This window comes from Saccopteryx bilineata, chromosome 1 (genome assembly GCF_036850765.1).
Source record: "Saccopteryx bilineata isolate mSacBil1 chromosome 1, mSacBil1_pri_phased_curated, whole genome shotgun sequence".
Classification (NCBI taxonomy): domain Eukaryota; kingdom Metazoa; phylum Chordata; class Mammalia; order Chiroptera; family Emballonuridae; genus Saccopteryx; species Saccopteryx bilineata.
In genome coordinates, this window is record NC_089490.1 from 94741751 (window position 1) to 94764107 (window position 22357).

At 47.2% G+C, this 22357-nt stretch overlaps 1 protein-coding gene across 2 annotated transcripts; it reads left to right on the forward strand.

The window, feature by feature from the left end:
* The first annotated feature begins 16283 nt into the window (after window positions 1-16283).
* Window positions 16284-20849, forward strand: MLF2 (myeloid leukemia factor 2). 2 transcript variants are annotated; one of them, XM_066260565.1, is made up of 9 exons: window positions 16284-16494; window positions 17032-17109; window positions 17363-17489; window positions 17743-17778; window positions 18355-18408; window positions 18808-18936; window positions 19104-19263; window positions 19833-20045; window positions 20302-20849. In XM_066260565.1, exons 2-8 carry the CDS (start codon window positions 17060-17062, stop codon window positions 20018-20020), a joined length of 744 nt encoding a protein of 247 aa, XP_066116662.1. In that variant the 5' UTR covers window positions 16284-16494; window positions 17032-17059; the 3' UTR covers window positions 20021-20045; window positions 20302-20849. The 2 variants fall into 2 exon arrangements, with proteins under 2 accessions (XP_066116662.1, XP_066116673.1); XM_066260576.1 differs by having other exon boundaries at window positions 16350-16489.
* Window positions 20850-22357: the final 1508 nt, after the last annotated feature.

Here is a 22357-nt window from a genome sequence, read left to right on the forward strand (position 1 = left end):
CCCCCCCCCCACACACACACACACTCCAGCCCCACTAGGAACAGCCCGTCCACTGCCCTTTTTTGCCTGCTCTGGAAAGAGCTTGGGGCTCTCTTCTCTCTGTCTCTCTCTCTGTCTCTCTCTCTCTCTCACTCTTCTGTAAGGACCTGTCCTCCCATTTCTCTAACTGGGACCACCGGGGTTAGTGTGTGGTGTGAGCGGCACTGTGGGTTGGGCCTCAGGGCCGGGGGTGGGAATGAGGTGTGATTAAGGAAGGGGAGGCGGAGGGAGTCGGGAATTTTGCCCAGGGAGGGGTGTCTGGGAGCGGAGGCAGCTGCAGTGGAAAATTCCAGGGAGATGGAGAGGCAGAGAATGGGAGTCCTGCCCCACGGCCCATGGGAGTGCCTTGAGAATCTGAGTTCTTACACTAGGGTCCGCAGGGACCGTAGGAAAAAGACCTAGGAAGCAGGAGCCCGGGATCTAAGTCGTGCATGGGAAATGCATTCCTTAGGCTCCCGGGTCTAGTTGGACAACAGACTAGTCTTAAGTCTTGGCTTCATGAGAAAGAAGCTAGAAGTGAGGTGGGGTGAATATGGAGTGGGTGGGTTGCAGAATTTCAACCTCTGTACTCCCTCGGGTTAGAGTTGGCCTCTGGGGCCAAACAGTGTTAAATGATGCCAGCTTGTGTTTGCTCCTTTCCAGAGAACTAGTTCTGAAGCCTTGTGGAGGCTTGCCTATCTCTAGAATTCTGTCACTCCAGAGAACTAGTTCTGAAGCCTTGTGGAGGCTTGCCTATCTCTAGAATTCTATCACTCCACAGTCCTACTTAGAATCCTCCCCCCCCCCCCAGTTGAATGGGGAAACCTGTGCTTCTTACACATTTTCTGGAGGTGGGAAAAAGGAGGCCAGGTGAAAACAAGGGAAGCAGGAACTCTGGATATTAGGACTAATGGCCTGACACCCTAGAAATTTACCTCAGTACTGTGTGTAAGGTGTTTAAGTCAAACCATTTCCATCTAATTTTTAACATTTATTGAGTTTTAGAGAGACAGAAACCGATCTTTTTCTGTGTGTGCTCTGACTGGGGATTGAACCTGCAAACTCTGTGCATCAGGACAACGTTTTAACCAACAGAGCACAGAGCTCCATCTCATTCTTTTTTACTTTTAAAAAAGATTTTAGGTTCAAAACTCTGGGCTTGCCTGGTCAAGGCACAGGTGGGAGTTGATGCTTCCTGCTCCTCCCCCTTCTCTCTCTCTGTCTCTCTCTTCTCTCTCTCTCTCTCTCTTCTCCCCTCCTCTCTAAAAATGAATAAATAAATAAAATAAAAAATAAAAAAGATTTTATTGGCCCTAGCCAATTGGATCAGTGGTAGAGTGTTGGCCCGGCATGTGGATGTCCTGTTGATTCCCAGTCAGAGCACACAGGAGAAGGTCAGGGCACACAAGGGAAGTGACCATCTGCTTCTCCGCCCCCCCTTCTCTCTCTCTCCTCTTCTTCCTCCTCCTCCCCCACCTCCCATACCCATGGCTTGAATGGCCCAAGGGAGTTGGCCTCAGGCACTGAGGATGGCCCCAGATGGGCAGAGCATTGCCCCCTAGTGGGCTTGCTGGGTGGATCCTAGTCCTTGCACATGCAGGAGTTTGTCTCTCTGTTTCCCCTCTTCTCACTAAAATAAAAAATAAGATTTTATTTATTTCAGAGAGAGAGAGAGAGAGAGAGAGAGAAAGGAAGTGGAGGGAGGATCAGGAGGCGTCAACTCACAGTTGTTCCTCATATGTGCCTTGACCAGGCAAGCCTGGGGTTTCGAACCTGCGACTTCAGCACTCCTAGTCGACGCTCTACCAACTGTACCACCATCTCATTCTTAAGTGAATTCTCCCCCTTCTCCAGCTTCCTGGGGGCTTTTTTTGGTTTTGGTTTTGGTTTTTTAGTTTCTATTTATCTTATAGGTTAAGTGCTAAGGGAGGTCTAGTTATCATTAAAGGTTTTGGAGAACAGAAACCTAAGAGTTGTACCTCCCTGCTCCTCACTATAATTAAAAATATTTTAAAATTGATTTTAGAGGGATGGGGAGAGAGAAAGAAATGTGGACTTGTTCCATTCATCCATGAATTCACTGGTTGATTCTTTTTTTTTTTTTTTTTTAGAGAGACAGAGAGAGTCAGAAAGAGGGATAGACAGGGACAGACAGACAGGAACGGAGAGATGAGAAGCATCAATCATTAGTTTTTCATTGCGCCTTGCGACACATTAGTTGTTCATTGACTGCTCTCTCATATGTGCCTTGACCGCAGGCCTTCAGCAAACCGAGTAACCCCTCGCTGGAGCCAGCGACCTTGAGTCCAAGCTGGTGAGCTTTTGTTCGAACTAGATGAGCCTGCACTCAAGCTGGCGAGCTCAGGGTCTCGAACCTGGGTCCTCCACATCCCGGTCCAACTCTCTATCCACTGCGCCACTGCCTGGTCAGGTGACTGGTTGATTCTTGTATGTGCTTTGACTGGGGATGGAGCCTACAACCTTGATGTATCTGGATGATGCTCTTAACCAACTGAGCAACCCAGCCAGGGCCTCAGTGTACTTTTTTTAAATCCCCACTCCCAATAACTTCATTTTCTATTTCTTTTCTATATTTCTTTGCTTTCTTATTTTTTAAATGTGTATTTTATTCATTTTAAAAAGAGAGGAAGCCTGACCGGGCAGTGGCACAGTGGATAGAACGTTAGACTGGGATGCGAAAGACCCAGGTTCGAGACCCTGAAGTTGCCAGCTTGAGTGAGGGCTCATCTGGTTTGAGCAAAAAGCTCACCAGCTTGGACCCAAGGTCCAAGCAAGGGGTTGGAGCAAGGGGTTACTCAGTCTGCTGAAGGCCCGCGGTCAAGGCATGTATGAGAAAGCAATCAATGAACAATTAAGGTGTTGCAGTGCGCAAAGAAAAACTAATGATTGATGCTTCTCATCTCTCCGTTTCCTGTCTGTCTGTCCCTGTCTATCCCTCTCTCTGACTCTCTCTCTGTCTCTGTAAAAAAAAAAAAAAAAAAGAGAGAGGAAGGGGCTTGACCAGGCGGCGCAGTGGATAGAGCTTCGGACTGGGATGCGGAAGACCCAGGTTCGAGACCCCAAGGTCGCCAGCTTGAGTGAGGGCTCATCTGATTTGAGCAAAAGCTCACCAGCTTGAGCCCAAGGTCTCTGGCTCAAGCAATGGATTACTAGGTCTGCTGAAGGCCCGCGGTCAAGGCACATATGAGAAAGCAATCAATGAACAATTAAGGTGTTGCAACGCACAACGAAAAACTAATGATTGATGCTTCTCATCTCTCTCCGTTCCTATCTGTCTGTTCCTGTCTATCCTTCTCTCTGACTCTCTCTGTCTCTGTAAAAAAATAAAATAAATAAAATAAAATAAAAAGAGAGGAAGGGAAAGAGAGAGAGAGAAAGAGTCAGGAACTGTTCCTCTCTGTGCCCTGACCAGGGATTGAACCAGCAACCTCTGCACTTTGGAACGATGCTCTCTAACCAACTGAGCTATTCGACCAGGGGTACTTTTTTTTTTTAATCTTTAAAAAAATTCAAGTCAGTGGAGAGTTGAAAAGAAATGTATTCCTAGAGAGAGATCTGAACCATCTAAACTTTGATCTTGTTTGAGTATGTTGCTTCAGGAGTATTTATTAAGAAATCATCTTCACAATACACATTCATCATGATAAACACTACCATTCAAGTGTGTCCATCATTATATTCTACTCACATTCAAGTAGAGTTAAACTAAAAAATAATTCCAAGTTTCTTTTTTCCCTCTATAACTGGGGTCAGGAACCTATGGCTCATGAGCCAGATGGGGCTCTTTTGATGGTTGCATCTGGCTCACAGACAAATCTTAAAAAAATAATAATAACATTAAAAATATAAAACATTCTCATGTATTACAATCCATTCATTTCCTACCACTCATGTTCATGGTTGTGGGTGGCTGAAGCCAATCACAGCTGTCCTCCGGGACAACACCAAATTTTTATTGGATAATGCGTAATGTACACGGGTCGTTGTATGGCTTTCACAGAATTACATTTTAAAATATGTGACATTCATGGCTCTGTCAGCCAAAAAGTTTCCCGACCCCTGCTCTATAACAAGCTTGAATTTTTGCACTTTAACAAACTTTTATTGAAGTCCTATTAGGTGTTAGGCACTGGCTATGTGATGGAGACATAAAGCTGAAGGAAAAAGACATGGTCCTTGCCCTCAGGGAATAGATAGGGAGAACCCAAATTACAACTTGAAAATAGGCATGTATCCAGCACTCTCTTTCCACCAGTCATACCAGACAGCACGCTATCGCATCTCTGTGGGTACTCTTCAGGAATGCCTCCCTGATCTCTGATTTTTACAAATCCTTATCCATTGTCCCCAACTCCAGTCTTACTTGGTTCCTCCACTCTTACTGTCTCCCTCTCCTGTACCTAATACCTAGTACCAAAGAAGCATATGATGCTAGGCTTCAAAGAGGAAGAACTCAATAAATTTATTTCCTAACCCTGCCACAACATTTTGTACTCAATCTCAGAGTCCTCTCAACCTTTATTTGAGTAGATGGGGAAGAACATACAACCTGCTACCCAGATATCAGGTTGCCTCTCTCTGACTTGGGATCTCACTAACTACTGATGTCTGGGGTTGTCACTGTCTTTTATGGTATCAATCAACATCACAACCAAAATTTGTATGACCTGTGGTGGCGCAGTGGATAAAGTGTTGACCTGGAACGCTGACATCACCAGTTCAAAACCCTGGGCTTGCCTGCCTGCCCGGACAAAGCACATATAGGAAGCAACTATGAGTTGATGTGTCCTGTTTCTACCTCCTCTTTTTATCTCTTCCTTTCTTTTATTCACTCTTTCTCCTCTCTCTAAAAAATCAACAAATAAAATCTAAAAAAAATAAACTGTTAAAAAAAAATTTCTGTGACTTTTCCACTTCCCCATGAACTTTCTTCCCAGCAAAAAAGAATTGGTTTTACCATCATACCTCTCCTCCAGATTATTTGATTGACATTTTTTGTAACCTTTTTCCACTTTTACACCAAGAATAGTTTGCTGTAGTTCCACTGTCCTTTCAATTCCTCCTCCAGGTGCACTCTTCAAAAAGCCTTCTAGGCCCTGGCCGGTTGGCTCAGTGGTAGAGTGTCAGCCTGGCGTGCAGAAGTCCCGGGTTCGATTCCCGGCCAGGGCACACAGGAGAAGCGCCCATCTGCTTCTCCACCCCTCCCCCTCTCCTTCCTCTCTGTCTCTCTCTTCCCCTCCCGCAGCAGAGGCTCCACTGGAGCAAAGATGGCCTGGGCGCTGGGGATGGCTCCTCGGCCTCTGCCCCAGGCTCTAGAGTGGCTCTGGTCGCAACAGAGCGATGCCCCGGAGGGGCAGAGCATCGCCCCCTGGTGGGCGTGCCGGGTGGATCCCGGTCGGGCGCATGCAGGAGTCTGTCTGTCTCTCCCCGTTTCCGGCTTCAGAAAATACAGAAAAAAGAAAATAAAATAATAAAATAAATAAATAAATAAATAAATAAAACAAAAAACAAAAAGCCTTCACAAGCCTTCAAAAAGGTGCAGAAGAAAGATCACATTTTGTTTATTTAGTTAGTTAGTTAGTTAGTTATCAACAGTGGTACCTTGAGATATGAATTTAAGTCATTCTGTAACCAAGCTTGTAAGTCAGTCAACTCGTAAGTCAGTCAGCTCGTATATCAAACTGCTGATACTGGACCCATGCGCCAACGTGCCAACTAGCAGCAGCTTCCCGAATCACGACTCGTATCTTGGAATTTCACTTGAATCTCGAACAAAAATACGGACCGAGTTGCAGCTCGTATCTTAGAAATTCGTATGTTGGTCTGTTTGTATCTCAAGGTACCACTGTATTTGTGTGTGTGTGTGTGTGTGTGTGTGTGTGTGTGTCAGAGACAGAGAGACTGAGAAGCATCAACTCTTCATTGTGACACCTTAGTTGTTCATTGATGGCTTTATCATATATGCCTTGATGGGGGGGAGTCTTCAGCAGAGATAGTAACCCTTTGTTCAAGCCAGCAACCTTGGGCTCAAGCCAGCAACCTTTGGGATCAAGTCAGTGACCATGAGGTCATGTCTAGGATCCTGTGCTCAAGCCAAAGAACCTGCGCTCAAGCTGGTAAGCCCACGCTCAAGCCAGCAACCTCAGAGTTTCAAACCCGGGTCCTCTGAGTCCCAGTCTGACGCTCTATAAACTGCGCCAATGCCTGGTCAGGTGAAAGATAACATTTATAAATGATTTCTGGCTCTAATAAAATTTCCTGTGATGGCCCTGGCCGGTTGGGTCAGTGGTAGAGCATCGGCCTGGCGTGCTGGAGTCCCGGGTTCGATTCCCAGCCAGGGCACACAGGAGAAGTGCCCATTTGCCTCTCCACCCCTCCCCCTCACCTTCCTCTCTGTATCTCTCTTTCCCTCCCGCAGCCAAGATTCCATTGGAGCAAGGTTGGCCTGGGTGCTGAGGATGGCTCCATGGCCTCTGCCTCAGGCGCTAGAATGGCTCTGGTTGCAGCAGAGGGATGCCCCAGATGGGCAGAGCATCGCCCCCTGTTGGACATGCTGGGTGGATCCTGCACATGCAGGAGTCTGTCTGACTGCCTCCCCGTTTCCAGCTTCAAAAAAATACAAAAAGGAAAAAAAAAATTTCCTGTGATGATGGAAATATTCTATATTTGAGTTTTTCAATATAGTGGCCACTAGCTACATGCGGTTATTGAACACTTAAAATATAGCTAATGCGGTCCTGGCCGGTTGGCTCAGCGGTAGAGCGTCGGCCTGGCATGCAGGAGTCCCGGGTTCGATTCCCAGCAAGGGCACACAGGAGAGGCGTCCATCTGCTTCTCCATCCCTCCCCCTCTCCTTCCTCTCTGTCTCTCTCTTCTCCTCCCGCAGCCGAGGTTCCATTGGAGCAAAGATGGCCCGGGCGCTGAGGATGGCTCTGTGGCCTCTGCCTCAGGCGCTAGAATGGCTCTGGATGCAACAGAGCGACCGCCCCCCTGGTGGGCATGCCGGGTGGATCCCGGTCGGGCGTATGCGGGGGTCTGTCTGACTGCCTCCTCGTTTCCAGCTTCGGAAAAATGAAAAAAAAAAAAAAAAGACTTAAAATATAGCTAATGCAACTGAGAAACTGCACTTTTTATGTTAAATTTAATTAAATTTAAATAACCACACTGATGGGATAGCTCTTTTGTGTAGAGCTTCGTCTTAAAGTGCAGAGGTTGCCGGTTTGATCCCCATTCAGGGCACATATAGGAACAGATCTATGTCTCTCCGTCTCTCAAATAAATAAATAAATAAAATATTAAAAAAATGAATTAAAAAAATTTTAAATAGCCATAGGTAGCTAGTAGCTACCATATTGGATAGCACCATTTTAGACCTTGGCCCTAAGGTTTCTTTTCTTATTCTACCTCCTTTCCCTTCTCCATCCCCAGTGTTCTACAGAGAAAGTCAAGAGCAACTCTGGATCCTGTGTTGAAAGTCAGCTGAGCCACTGTTGTTATATGCTTTATTGTAGGTGCAGATTTGTTTAGGATTTTCACAGACTAAACAGACTGTGGCTGGTCTAGAAAAAAAAGTAGAAATGAAAAGGATAGGGAAATGGGACCAGGAATGATAGCTAGAAACTTATTTTGCCCAGAATGTAAAAGACAAAGAAGACTTCATAACCAGGAGAAGGCACGCCTGACCTGTGGTGGTGTAGTGGATAAAGCGTAGACCTGGAAGTGCTGAGGTCGCCGGTTCGAAACCCTGGGCTTGCCTGGTCAAGGCACATATGGGAGTTGATGCTTCCTGCTCCTCCCCCTTCTCTCTCTCTGTTTCTCTCTCTCTCTCCTCTCTAAAAATGAGTAAATAAAATTTAAAAAATAAATAAATAAATAACCAGGAGAAGGCAATAACAGTGTTGACTGAACCCTCCAGGTGACTCTAGTCTTAGGGGTCCTGTTCTCTTCACAGTCTAAATGACTCTATCATGTATTTCCATATTTGATTTTTAAGATTTTATTTATTGGTTTTAGAGAGAGGATAAAAATAGAAAGGTGAGGTGGGGGGTGGGAAGAGCTGGAAGCATTAACTTGTACTAGTCGCTTCTTGTATGTGCCTTGACCGGGTAAGCCCAGGGTTTTGAACCAGAGACATCAGCATTCCAAGTCAACGCTCCATCCACTGTGCCACCACAGTTCAGGCAACTTCCATAGTTTTAAGTCCCACTGCCAACACATATCTCAAACACTGATGACTCAAACCTGAATCTCTAGCACTGGCTTCTCTCCTGAATGCCAGAGTCATGACTCCAATTCCCTTCTGTTCATCTCTCCCTGGGGGCTGCACAGCTCCTCAAACCCCATATGTGAAATTTCCTCGTTTTCTATTTTATTTAAAGATACTGCCCTCCACTCGTTCATTCATGCAAAGGGGTCATTCAAGATTCCACCTTTTCTTTCCCTCCCTAGATCCTTGACATTTCACTTTATAAAGATTACTTAAGTTCTTCTTCTCTCCCAGCTCAGTCCTGCCTCCACTCCAGCAGTCAACACCACTGTCTGACTTTAAGCTTAATAAATTAAGATTTTCAATCAATTTAAAGAATTTTTGTATCTTCAGCACCTACTTCCCCTACCTGGCATATTGTAGGAGCTCAAAATGTTTCCTGAAATGCATACAGTGCCTTTCTACCTAAAATACAAACAGACCATTATAATTTTTTTTATATAAAACCCTTTGATAGCTTCCCCAAGCCTATCAGATAAAGTCTAGGAGCAAACAGAGCCCTTCAAGGTTTGATCCCTTTAACTTCCGTTACCTTATTTCTCAGTACTGTTCCCTGAAAAGTTTCACGTCAGCCTTTTCCTCTTTTTCTTACTCCTCATGTTTCTTCCCAGGTGGAGCATACCTCTGTGCTTTTGCACTGATCACATCTTCTGCCTGAAATGCTTTTCTGATTCCCCCTACCCCCCAAAGTCACTCCCTCTTCTGAACCACATTGTCCTTTTAATATACAACTTTCAGTCTGACCGGTGGTGGTGCAGTGGATAGAGCATCGACCTAGGAGGCTGAGGCCCCAGGTTTGAAACCCTGAGGTGGCCAGCTTGAGTGCAGCCTCACCAGCTTGAGTGGGGGGGGGGGGGTTGCTGCTTGAGTATGGGATCAAAAACATGACCCCATGGTTGCTGGCTTGAGCCTAAGCTCGCTGGCTTGAGCAAGGGGTGCAAGGGGTCACTGGCTCAGCTTGAGCCTCCCCCCAGTCAAGGCACACATGAGAACGCAATCAATGAACAACTAAAGTGCTGGAACTACAGGTTGATGCCTCTCATCTCTCTCTCCTTCTCTCTCTCAAAAAAAATTATATATACACACACACACACATCTTTCAAAAGGTAAAGGGAGGCCCTGGCCGGTTGGCTCAGCGGTAGAGCGACGGCCTAGCGTGCGGAGGACCCGGGTTCGATTCCCGGCCAGGGCACACAGGAGAAGCGCCCATTTGCTTCTCCACCCCTCCGCCGCGCTTTCCTCTCTGTCTCTCTCTTCCCCTCCCGCAGCCAAGGCTCCATTGGAGCAAAGATGGCCCGGGCGCTGGGGATGGCTCTGTGGCCTCTGTCCCAGGCGCTAGAGTGGCTCTGGTCGCAACATGGCGACGCCCAGGATGGGCAGATTATCGCCCCCTGGTGGGCAGAGCGTCGCCCCTGGTGGGCGTGCCGGGTGGATCCCGGTCGGGCGCATGCGGGAGTCTGTCTGACTGTCTCTCCCCATTTCCAGCTTCAGAAAAAAATGAAAAAAAACAAAAAAAAAAAGGTAAAGGGAGTTGAATATATGGTGATGGAAGGGGTTTAACTTTGGCTGGTGAACAAACAATGCAATATACAGATTATGGTGTATTATAGAATGTACACTTGAAACCTGTATAATTTTATTTTATTTTGTTGTTGTTTAATTTTATTTATTTATTTTGTGACAGAGACATAGAGAGGGACAGACAGGAAGGGAGAGAGATGAGAAGCATCAATTCTTCACTGCGGCACCTTAGTTGTTCGTTGATTGCTTTCTCATATGTGCCTTGACTGTGGGGCTACAGCAGACCAAGTGACACCTTGCTCCAGCCAGTGATCTTGGGCTCAAGCTGGTGAGCCTTGCTCAAACCAGATGAGCCCACACTCAAGCTGGCGACCTTGGGGTCTCGAACCTGGGTCTTCCACATCCCAGTCTGACGCTCTATCCACTGCACCACTGCCTGGTCAGGCCTGTATAATTTTATTAACCAATGTCACCCAAATAAATTTAACAAAAATTTTGAAAATAATATAAATCTGCCTGGCCTGTGTCGATGCAGTGGATAGACCTTTGGCCTGGAACACTGAAGTCTCAGGTTCAAAACCCTGGGCTTGCCTGGCCAAGGGACATACTACAAGCATTCAATGAACAACTAAAGTGAAGCAACTATGAGTTGAAACTTCTTGTCCTGCTCTCTCTCTTCTCTCTCTGTAAAATCATAAATAAAATCTATAAAATAAATAAATAGCCTGACCAGGTGGTGGCGCAGTAGATAGAGTATAGACCTGGGATACTGAGGACCCAGGTTTGAAACTCCAAGATCTCCAGCTCAAATACAGGCTCATCAGGCTTGAGCACAGGTTCGCCAGCTTGAGAATGGGGTTGCTGGCTAGAGCATGGGATCATAGACATGGTCACTGGCTTGAGCCCAAAGGTCTCTGGCTGGAGGACCCTCCACCCCCATCAAGGCACATATGAGAAGCAATTAATGAACAACTAAAAGTGCCCCAACTACAAGTTGATGCTTCTCATCTCTCTCCTTTCTTGTCTGTCTCCATCTCTGTCTGTCTCTCTCTCTCAAATCAATCAATCAATCAATCAATCAATCTTTCTATTGCAGACTTCACTGGATTGATTCCATGTTAGCCAACCTCTTGGGCAGAGATCACATCTTACTTGCCTTTTCATTCCCAGTACCTAGCACTATTCCTGGCACATAGTAGGAGCTCAATAAATATTTATTTATTTATTATTTCATTGTTTTATTTTTTAGAGAGAGACAGAGAGACAGGATAATTGGGCTGTTCCTGTATGGGCCCTGACCTGGGATCAAACAGGCAATGTCTGTGCTTCCAGAGATGCTCCAACCAACTGAACTATCTGGCCAGGACTTAATTATTTTTTAATTTATTGATTGATTTATAGAGAGACAGGGAGAGGAAGGGAAAGAGAAGGGAGGGGGAAGGGAGGCATTCATTTGTTTTTCCACTCATTTGTGCACTCACTGGTTGTGCCCTGTGTACCCTGTGTGTGCCCTGACCCAGGATTGGGATTGAACCTGCAACCTTGTCATTTCAGAATGATGCTCTTAACCACCTGATCTAACCAGCAAGGGCCAATCAGAGTAGGATTTAACAGTGGGCATGCTGAGCGCATGCCCTGGGCCCCAACTTCTGAAGGGCCCCCAAAACCCCAACTTTACAGTTTTTTTAAAATTTATTTTAGAAAGGAGAGAGAGAGAGAAGGGGGGAGGAGCAGGAAGCATCAACTCCCATATGTACCTTGACCAGGCAAGCCCAGGGTTTCTAAGCAGCGACCTCAGCATTTCCAGGTCGACGCTTTATCCACTGCGCCACCACAGGTCAGGCCTTTACAGTTTTTTTTAATGACAGCAAGTTTGGTTTCATATGTGCAATTTTAACACTAATAATACATAATATTTTTTTATTTATTTAAAAATATGGTTAACATGTATTATTTTGCCTGTCTTAATAAATACTTATTAACATGTAACACAAAATCAATCCTTAATTCCCATGTTAATCACAAGATGTTCTGCCTCTTTCAGGATGTCTTCTTGAAATTATCAAAGAACAACAGGAAGTTCTTAAGATTTAAAACTCCAATGCTAATGCCAACCATTAATATTAGCATATCTACCTGTGATGGCCTAATAGCTAATACCTTATGGTCAAACTAGGTATGAAAATAAATTATTACTGTTGTCCATATCTCCTGCTTTGTTTAGGTGGCCAGTCTAGCTTCTAAAGGTAAGACTGCCCAGGTCAGTTATCGTAGCTACATGGTCAGGATCTTCCAGCCAAACACAATTTTAATATACTATTCTCAAGACAGTGTCTATATATATTCAGTGCAATGCAGCAAACATTTATTTCTCATTCACTTGCCCAGACCAAAAAATCTTGCAGTCCTTCTCTTTTTTTATGTTTATTTTATTGATTTTAGAGAAAGAGGGAGAGAAAGACAGGAACATCAATCTGTTCCTGAATGTGCCTTGACCAGGGATTGAACCAGTAACCTCTGTGCTTTGGGATGATGCTCTACCCAGCTGAGCTATCTGGCCAGTGCCATTGGAGTCCTCCTTGTTTCCTCTCCCACACTGCATCCATCCATTGGCAAATTCTGTTAGGTTCATCTTCAAAATATATCTAAAATGTGACCACTTCTCATCACCTCTGTTGTTTCTAACCTACTCAAAACCACTATCATGTCTCATCTGGATTATGGCAACAGCATGTGAATAGGTCCTTCTTTGCTGCTGTTGTCCCCCAACAGTGTAGTCTCCATAGAATAGCTGCATTGATCCTTTTGTAGGTCTTACAAACTCCCACATAATCTGGCTTCTTTCTTTCTTTCTCTGTGACCTTGTCTTTTACTACTGCTCTTCCCTATTTCTCATCAGTCTAGGCACAATGGTTTCTTTGTTGAACACAGTAAGCATACTTTTGCCACTAGGCCTTTGCACTTGCTATTTCCTCAGCTCAGAAAGCTCTCACCTCAACTATCCCTCATCTTGTTGGAGTCTCTGCTTACATATCACCTTACCTATGATGCTTTCCCTAGTCATCCTAAAAAGCAATCACCACCTCCCAGCGGCTTGCCTGTTCCTCTCTTCTCCTTCCAACTTGCTTTATTTTTCTCTATATTACTACTGTATGTCCAGGGCCAGGAACAGCACTTAGCACATAGTAACCATTCAATAAATATTTGTTGAGTGGATGTGGATATAAAAACAAACTGAAAGGTGATTTATTTTTGTGACAGAGACAGAGACAGACAGAGATAGGGACAGACAGACAGACAGGAAGGGAGAGAGATGAGAAGCACCAGTTCTTCATTGCGGCACCTTAGTTGTTCATTGATTGCTTTCTCATATGTGCCTTGACGGGGCGGGGGGGGGGGCTACAGCAGAGTGAGTGATCCCTTGCTCAAGTCAGTGACCTCAGGGTTTCGAACCTGGGTCCTCTGCATCCTAGTCCAACACTCTATCCACTGCACCACTGCCTGGTCAGGCCATTAAAGTGATTTTTAAAAAAATGCTCCTGAGTTACTCTTAAATCTCACACTGATCTGGTGTCTACTGTACAATGCTTTCTGCTTGGGACACCTTAGTGCTAATTTTCAGGGTTTAGCTCCCTCCCCCAATGTAAGTGCACATATACATACACACATACACTCAGTCACACTCATTCACTTTGGCTCAGGTAGGAAGTCCAGTCACCCCTACGTCCCACATCATTCCCCATCTTCACTCTGTTCCAACATCCCATTGCCCTGGGATTGCTCTAGGTGCATGACCTCAGATCTAAAAAGGCCCTTTTCTGTCCAAGCTCTACTTTCTCAAGGACTTCCTGACTTTGTCTCTATCAACTAGAGAAGTGAATATAGGAACCACAGTACTCTGTTTCTGTTCCTTCCCCACAATCTTTATCCTTTTGTGTTAAACTTCCTCCTACATCTTACCATCTACAAGACACTCCAGTGATTGAGGAATTTCTGTTCATCAGAGTTCATTGGACAGAGATGGAAGGATGGATGGATGGAGGGAGGGAAAGAAAGCGAGTGTGGGAGTATAGGAGGGAAGGGAACGTGGCTGTAGGGAATAGAAAGGTTATCTGTAAAATTACATTCCTTCAATTCTTGCAGTAGATGGCTGCCTAAATGGTATGTCTCTGGGGACCCTGAAAATGAGCTCTTGCATCTACTTCATTTCCATCTACTCAAGTATTTCTTTTAACCGGAGACAAAGCTCCAAACCAGATTTGGAGCTTTGTCTTATAGTTAGAAGGTAAATTTTAATTGTTAATACTATTTTGGATCTGCTCTAGGTTGAGAATCCAAGTATGTACAAAACCAACAAGTTCCATGCAGATTATCTGCTGCAGGTGGTCAGCGCCCCTAAACCCTGCTTGTTCAAGGGTCAAGTGTACTCCTAGGAGTTGAAATACATTGAAATTAATACATTTAAAATCATGCAAAGGTGGCATGACTGGTGGTTGGGCAGTGGATGGAGCATCAACCTGGGACGCTGAGACCCCAGGTTCAAAATCCAGAGGTCTCTGGTTTGAGCGCAGGCTCATCCAGCTTGAGCGCGGGGTTGCTGGCTTGAGCATGAGGTCATCATGATCCAAAGGTCAGTGGCTTGAGCAAAGGATCACTGGCTAGGCTTGAGGCCCCCTGCCCTTAACCCCATCAAGGCACATGTGAGAAGCCATCAATGAACAACTAAACTGACACAACTACAAGTTGATGCTTCACACCTCTCCCTTCCTGGATCTCTCCCTTCCTTCCTTCTCTCTCAACTAAATAAAATCATGCAAAGGTAAAAATAACTGATATCAGATTCTTAATTTTTTGAAGAAAAAAGAGAAAAATCTCTAGTTACTTAAAGGAAGTAGGTAGAGTACCAAGTATTGAAAAAAGAAAAAAGGAGAAGGCTAAAAAGCTAAGTTACAGCTCTTATCCAGTTTTGAAGGTTGGATATGGGAATGAGAAAGCAGAAGCTGGCAGGTGAGGGACTACACTTAGTTAAGTCAGGGCCCCAAAACTCTCACTGGGATAACTCAATCGCATGTCAAACTGTTGTTATTTGGGTTAAGAGGAAAAGGGGCATTTGCATGGTGGTATGTCCAGAGATAAGAGCATCTGGAAGATAAATGTAAAAGATTTTACCAAGTCTCTTCCCCAGAAATACCAATGAAAACAAAATTTCTTTTATTCTGTATTTGTCTATTTTTTTTTTTGGCTTTGCCAGTCTGCCAGCTTCTAAATGATCTGTCCTCTTTGTCTTCACTATTCTTTCCTCTTTAATAGAGATCAATTTCAAAGAAATCGAGGAGCCCTACACCCAGTACCTTTTCCTGAGTTACCAACACCCCTTGCCCCCTTCAGGGAAGTGTTGGGAACAAGTCTTTCTCATTGTCAGTCTCCACATAGCATTCATATGGCCAGCAGCCAGAGTAAAGAAACAGGAAAAGCTAGAATTTGGACAAATCTGGTTTAAAGTCCATCCTAGACAGTCCAAATCCCCTGATACCCAGGGGGAGGGCCCTTCTCTCCAGTTGGGCCAGATTTTATGCAAGACATTTACTATGTCAAAGTATCAGTCTTTGGCCTCTGGCCTCCGAGTCAGGGCTCCAGAGTCTGTTTTGAGCTCCACCCCTAGGTGATTCTGGTTAATGGAGCTATCCAGCCTTTTTCTTCATTTCCCAAACTTTAGATCCTTGGGAACACAGGAGTTAGAGAAAAGAAAGAGAAGGTTGGCACTAAATGAGATTATTTCCAAACTAGAGCCTTTATCAGTCGTACCCTCACAGCAGGGTGAGGGGGTTTAGGAGCCTCACCAACTCCACTTCTCTAAGGTAGTAGTTCCAGCCTGGCCGAAGAGCGCCACCTGGCAGCCGAGCCGCCATCCTACCCTGGATTCCTTAAGCCTGAGCTAGACCTGGACAGGACTGTCACCTCCTCCTCTACGTCACTCCCAGGAACACTCCCCCTACTTGGATCGCACCTCCTTCTGAAAGAACTAGTCCCTAGCGCTTCCCCCGCAGACTTGCCGCCCTTCCTCCCTCTTGGGCTGGACGCTTCTCCCGTAGAAACTCTGCTCCAGGCTCCTCCAGGGACCCGCCCTATCTTGTCCATAGGGAGCCTACCCCTCCCCATGGGAATCTGGCCCTTGATCTCTTCCTTCCCCTGGTGAACGTGCCGCCCCATCCCAGCCCTCGCGAGGAATGGACTCTTCTGCTCCCTCCTCCTCAAACCCTTACAGGGAGCCTCTTCCTGTCACAGAACCCAAATCCAGGTTAGCATTCAAGCCCCACCCTCTGTCCCCAGAGGACCCTCACGTCCTGCGCCCTGCGCCCAGCGCCCCGCCGCCCCAGAATGGGCCGGGGCCTCCTCTCCACGCCCACCAGTGGGCGGAGCTCCGTGGGCCCGGCCCAGGGGTGGGCGGGTCGCCTTGACGTCACTTCCGCCCGGGCCTGGCAGCGCTTCGGGCTCCGTGGGCCGAGGAGGGTACGGAGGTTGCTGCTTTGGGAGGAGGCGGCGCGGGAGCCCGAGGAGCTCGAGCCCGGACAAATCCTGCGTCCGGGGCCGCAAACCCTGATCCTGCAGCGCACAGAGAGGAGAGACCGGCCGAATGGGCCGCTGAGCCCGAACCGGGGACCGGTGAGGTTCGATCGGAGCGGGTTGCAGGGTCTGCGAGCCTGGGATGCGAGGAGGGGATAGAGTCAGGCCGCCTCTTCTGTTTGTCCGGCGGAGAGGCCGGGGCCAGGGGCGCCGCCGACAGTCGCGATGGGGAAAACGAGGCCCGCCAGGGTAGGCTTGGCAGCGTCAGGATGTAAGGAGGGGGCGGGGTGTTTGGGGTCATTATGGGGCGTAGGGCCAGCACTTAGGATTTGCATCCGGAACAGTGGCGTCAGGGGAGGGGTATGCTTCTGGCCAGGGCTTTGGGAAAACGATGACTGTGAGTCGGGGAGGCAGAAAACAGAGGCTTGGAAAATTTTCCATGGCCCTCCTTGTGAAAGAGGTTTGAAGAGCTCTTCTTTCCCTGGAGGTTGGTTTGAATACCTGGAGAAGGGTGTCACTAGCGTTTGGGCTGGGGGGTCAGCTACAGTATTTGGAAGGGACAGTGTTCTGAGAATCCCTACACTGAGCGAGTGTGCAAAGCCTGGCTGCTTCCAAGTGTCAGAGCTTCCTCATCTTTACAGTGTGGAGCCCCCTGGAGCTAAAATCAGGATGTTCCGCTTCATGAGGGACGTGGAGCCTGAAGATCCCATGTTCCTGATGTGAGTAGGCCCTCCCCCTCATGCTGGAGAGCGCTTGTCCCACTCCACTTCAGGTCTCTGAGTAATTCTGATGGACATCTGGGTTCCCGTTGTGGGCACTGATTGGAACTGGCTGGATACTCAGCTCCAGCTCCCAATTAGTTGGGGGAAACAGGCATCTGTGTGCTGTTTCCCTAGGACTGTTTTCTTTTGGGGGGAGGGGCAGTTGACTGCTTGGCCCTTCTGCCATCCATGCTGTATACTCACTCCACAGGGACCCCTTTGCTATTCACCGTCAGCATATGAACCGAATGTTGTCAGGTGGCTTTGGATATAGCCCCTTCCTCAGCATTACAGATGGCAACGTGCCAGGTACCAGGCCTGCCAGCCGCAGGATGCAGGTAATGGTGCTGCAGTCTACCAGAGACCCAAAGAAATGTTAGAGGATGGTTAGTTAAGCACTTGATTTTTCTTGCCGTACAGCTGGTTTAGCAAGTGGGATCATCTAGGAGAGGAAGGAAGAGGTCTGGAAGAAGGGCATTGTGATCCCCTTTTAAAGGATGATGGGGGAAAAGCTGAGGCCATGGGCTTGTTTTGGGATTGCAGTGAGATAGGATGTGGTCTCTAATTTCTATTCCTTCTGTGTTCCTGTAGGCTGGGGCTGTCTCCCCCTTTGGGATGCTGGGAATGGTGAGTTCTCTTGTGTATTTCCATCTCAGATACACTCTATATTACTTCTAAGTGTGCCTCTTTGGAATAGCCTTATGGGTAACCTTAGACTTTTTTATACTGTTCACAAAGTTCAGCCTGCGGTGTACTGTGAGTCCTTTGAGGTAAAGATGCTGATATTGACTCCTGTCCTAGGAGCCATGCTCATTAGGAAAATGTAATTATAAAAATAAACTAGCAAAGTTTATTCTTTTGTGGATGGAGATACAGTTGAAGGGCCAACAAGATGTGGGTTTTAGAAGATTTTTTTTTACAGATTCATGTTCAACCACCTTACAGGTTAGAGTTCATTAACTTTGGCATGTTTCCTAAATTTAGGAGGAAATAGGCAGTCAGGAGAAGGAAAATTGGATCAGAGCAGCTTTAGATACTGAAGAGGAGGGCAGCAGTATGCAGGGAGAGACACAAACAGAAACGTGTTCACGAAGGATGAGAATAAGCAGTTGCTAGATGTGAAGGAAGCAGAGCAAGGGACTGTGTGGCATGTAGTGAGTGGGTCCTCTCTGAGCCCTGAATTTGCTTTCCATGCCTCTGCAGTCGGGTGGCTTCATGGACATGTTTGGGATGATGAACGACATGATCGGGAACATGGTGAGACTCTCGCCCTATCCTTTTCCCTGGCCCTGTTCTCACTGATGGCTGGCACCACCCTGAGTCCTCAGAGACAGGGGTGGGGACTAGTGTGCTAGAGAAGGGGTCAAGCTGGGTAACGAAATTGAACCCAGAGAGCATTGGGTTCCAGTGTCTGTTCTCACGCCCGAGTGTGAAGCAGCAGCACTCTTATTAAGTATGCAGTTAAAGATTGCTCTCTTAAAGCCTTTGTTTATTGTTGGACTCAGGAATTTTGGAGTAATGATGAGTCCTGACATTTTTCTCAGTTTTCACGTTTTGTGAGGAAGATATGAGCAAGAACAGGCAGCTGAAATGTGGGATCCTGTCTCCAGAGGAAAGGTCCTCCCCGTCAGTCCTGCTGTACCTTTTCCTCCTCAGGAACACATGACTGCTGGAGGTAACTGCCAGACCTTTTCATCCTCCACTGTCATCTCCTACTCCAATACGGGCGACGGTGCCCCCAAGGTCTACCAGGAGACGTCAGAGATGCGCTCAGCACCAGGCGGGGTGAGTTGGAGAGCTTCTTCTTCTCAGAGAAGGCAAGTTTGAGTGCCAGCCACTGAAACCCTGCCTTCTTTTTCAAGATTGGGTTGTGGATGGTTTGTCTGTCCCGGGTTGGTGTGGCCTGGGCTTTGGAAGGGCAACTGAATGTACCATGTTCTTCTTCACCCCAGATCCGGGAGACTCGGAGGACCGTACGGGACTCGGACAGTGGACTAGAACAGATGTCCATTGGGCATCACATCCGAGATCGGGCTCACATCCTCCAGCGCTCCCGAAACCACCGCACAGGGGACCAGGAGGAACGGCAGGACTACATCAACCTGGATGAAAGTGAGCCTTTCTTCCTGCTCATTACCTTTTGGTTTCTTGTCCAGTAGCCTAGTCCAGTTCCTGTGAACTAGGGGTTACCACTATTTTCTCCTTTCCTCCATAGATATTTGGGGGGGGAATATGGTGAGCCCCATATTCGTACCTCAGTTGGAGCCTTATTGACTTAGGGACTGAGTCAGGTCACTAGAGAGGCTCAACTTTTGTCACCTAAGTGAGAAGTGAGATATTAATAGTAATCTGTTCTTTCCACCTGGATCCTTTTTGGATTCTTTTTTCTCTCTTTTTTTTAATTAACAAATATTTATAAAATACTTACTGTGGACTTGGAATTTTGCTCCTTAACTAAATAATTATCCCATTCCTGATTTCTTTCTCTAGTAGTCATTCCTTAGGCCTGCTAGTGGTTTCCAGGAACCAATTGAACCAAAAATTGCTAAATAAAGTTGCCCTCCCCCACACATCCCACACACCTACTTTCAGCCTTAACAGGGTGTTTTTCACTCCTGTGTCTTCCTCCAGAAGCCAGGTTGTCCATAGTTGATGTCATATCTGGTCTTGGTCTTCTGCAGGTGAGGCCGCAGCATTTGATGACGAGTGGCGGAGGGAGACTTCCCGATTCCGGCAGCAGCGCCCTCTGGAGTTTCGAAGGCATGAGGCTTCAGGGGGTGGAGGCCGGAGGGCGGAGGGACCTCCCCGCCTGGCCATCCAGGGACCTGAGGACTCTCCCTCCCGACAGTCCCGCCGCTATGACTGGTGAGGGCCCTGGGCCCTTAGCCTCTCTTGTAAGTATTTGAGGGGGAGGACTTGTAAGATGACAAGCACAGGAGGGGGTTAGGGAGTGCACCTGTGCACATTGCTCTGCCATGAGGCAGAAGCAGTCCAGGCGCCTAGCAAATACTGCCTCTGATAGAAGTTTGGGTTGGTATGGAAAGAGAAGAATGCTCTCATAGGACTAGGGATTAGACCCTAACTCCTGACTTTTTATCATTTGTCTTCCTTCTGACTTGTGCTCATCCCTCTTCTCTCTTCCCTCTCCAGGTACAGGCTGAGAGAGAGGCTGAGAAATTATCCCCCGAAATAATGTTTTCCCCATCCAACTCCCGCTCCCACTTTAATATTAAATTAACAGGCAAGCTGGCCCCCATCTCTCCCTGGGGGTCTCAGGGAGAAACTCTCACTGCCCCTTTTACCTCCTATTTCCCTTACCACGGTGACTCCACATCTCCTGTATCCACTAACTTGATTTTTTCATTTTGCTGCTCCATCTTTGAACCTCCTCACTTCCCCATTCTACTCCTGTCATACATTGAAGGCTTTGTGGGGGAGCTCTGGGTTTCGGGGCTTCCTCCATCCCTCAGCTACCTTGGATCTTTGCCCACCTTGTCCTCAGACCCCCTGCTTCAGGGGCCATAGCCCTCATCCAGGGCTGTGTGGAGAGAGGACTGGTTCCTGACCTCTTTCTCCCTTCCCAGCACCTACACATCACAAAAACCTTCCCTGTATCCTTTCCTGCCTTTATTTTTTGATTTGTGCAACTTGTAACTAAGTGTTTATGGAATAAAGGAGAATGGAAAAAAACCAAGTGACATTCTGGCTCTGCTTTTTTATCTTTTCCCTGTTCAGAGTTTCAACCTTCCTGTCTCCTACTCACCTTCTTACCTTCCCTCTGTCATCGTGTGTGGCCTCATAACAAGCCCAGTGCCTCAGTGGTAATGACATTGGTTCTGTCAGCACTGGCAGATGAGAAGCAGCAGTGGAACTCAGCTTGGCTAGTCTAGGAGGATGAAATGTAAGCAGCTGTCTTGCTGGTCTCTCCCTTGCTTTTGTTGTAACTTCATTTGTCAGGGGGAATGTAGGCGGTAGCTCACAGGTGCCTGAGGAAGGTGCTGCCCCTTGGGGCTTACTCTCTCCTGCAGATTGGATGGGAACACATGGTACAGAGCAGGAAGGAACCATAACCCTATGGAGACCTTCAAGGCACAGAACTCTGGGGTCAGCAACGTTCCACCAAACATTCTTTAAACCTTCTATTCTACTACCAGTTGTTGAGAATTTGAGCACAGGAAAGCAGACCAGAGGGAAAACTAACCTGGAACCTGAGCAGTACTGAAAAGGGCATGAGTGCTCAAATTTCTTGAGACATTTGCTCTTGCTTGACCTGGCTCAGCCAAATGAGTCACTCGGTTCATCTTGGGAATTTATTAATGATAAATGCTTGTGTGAGTCTAATGATGGTTTGTTTCCTCTATTAAAAAAAAACACCGCCTGACCAGGCGGTGGCGAAGTGGATAGAGAGTTGGACTGGGATGTGGAAGACCCAGGTTCGAGACCCCCGAGGTCGCCAGCTCGAGCGAGGGCTCATCTGGTTTGAGCAAAAGCTCACCAGCTTGAGCCCAATGTCACTGGCTCAAGCAACAGGTTACTCGGTCTGCTGAAGGCCCGCAGTCAAGGCACATAAAAAAAAAAAAAAAAAAAAACAGGCCCTGGCCGGTTGGCTCAGCGGTAGAGCGTTGGCCTGGCATGCAGGAGTCCCGGGTTCGATTCCCGGCCAGGGCACACAGGAGAAGCACCCATCTGCTTCTCCACTCCTCCCCCTCTCCACCCCTTCCCCTCCCGCAGCCGATGCTCCATTGGAGCAAAGTTGGCCTGGGCGCTGAGGATGGCTCTGTGGCCTCTGCCTCAGGCGCTAGAATGGCTCTGGATGCAACAGAGCGACGCCCCAGAGGGGCAGAACATCGCCCCCTGGTGGGCATGCCGGGTGGATCCCGGTCGGGTGCATGCGGGAGTCTGTCTGATTGCCTCCCCGTTTCCAGCTTCGGAAAAATGAAAACAAAACAAAACAAAAAAAACCCCAAACACTTTAGTTCTTTTCAGTTGGTAAATCAAAGGCAAACTATCCAACAATGACCACCAAAATTTTAAGGCCTCAAGGCTCAGTCCTCTCAGTAAAGGGAGAGAAATAACAATTTGTTGTTCCATGTAACCATGCATTCATTGGTTGATTCTTGTATGTGCCTTGATTGGGGATCAAACCCCCAACCTTGGTGTAATGGGACTCTGCTCTAACCAACTGAGCTACCTGGCCAGGGTACAA

Coding starts and splice junctions, on each gene's coding strand:
- MLF2 (XM_066260565.1), top strand. CDS start 17,060: ATGTTCCGCTTCATGAGGGACGTGGAGCCTGAAGATCCCATGTTCCTG. Junction 17,490..17,742: donor CTGCCAGCCGCAGGATGCAG/GTAATGGTGCTG, acceptor GTGTTCCTGTAG/GCTGGGGCTGTCTCCCCCTT. Junction 17,779..18,354: donor CCTTTGGGATGCTGGGAATG/GTGAGTTCTCTT, acceptor ATGCCTCTGCAG/TCGGGTGGCTTCATGGACAT.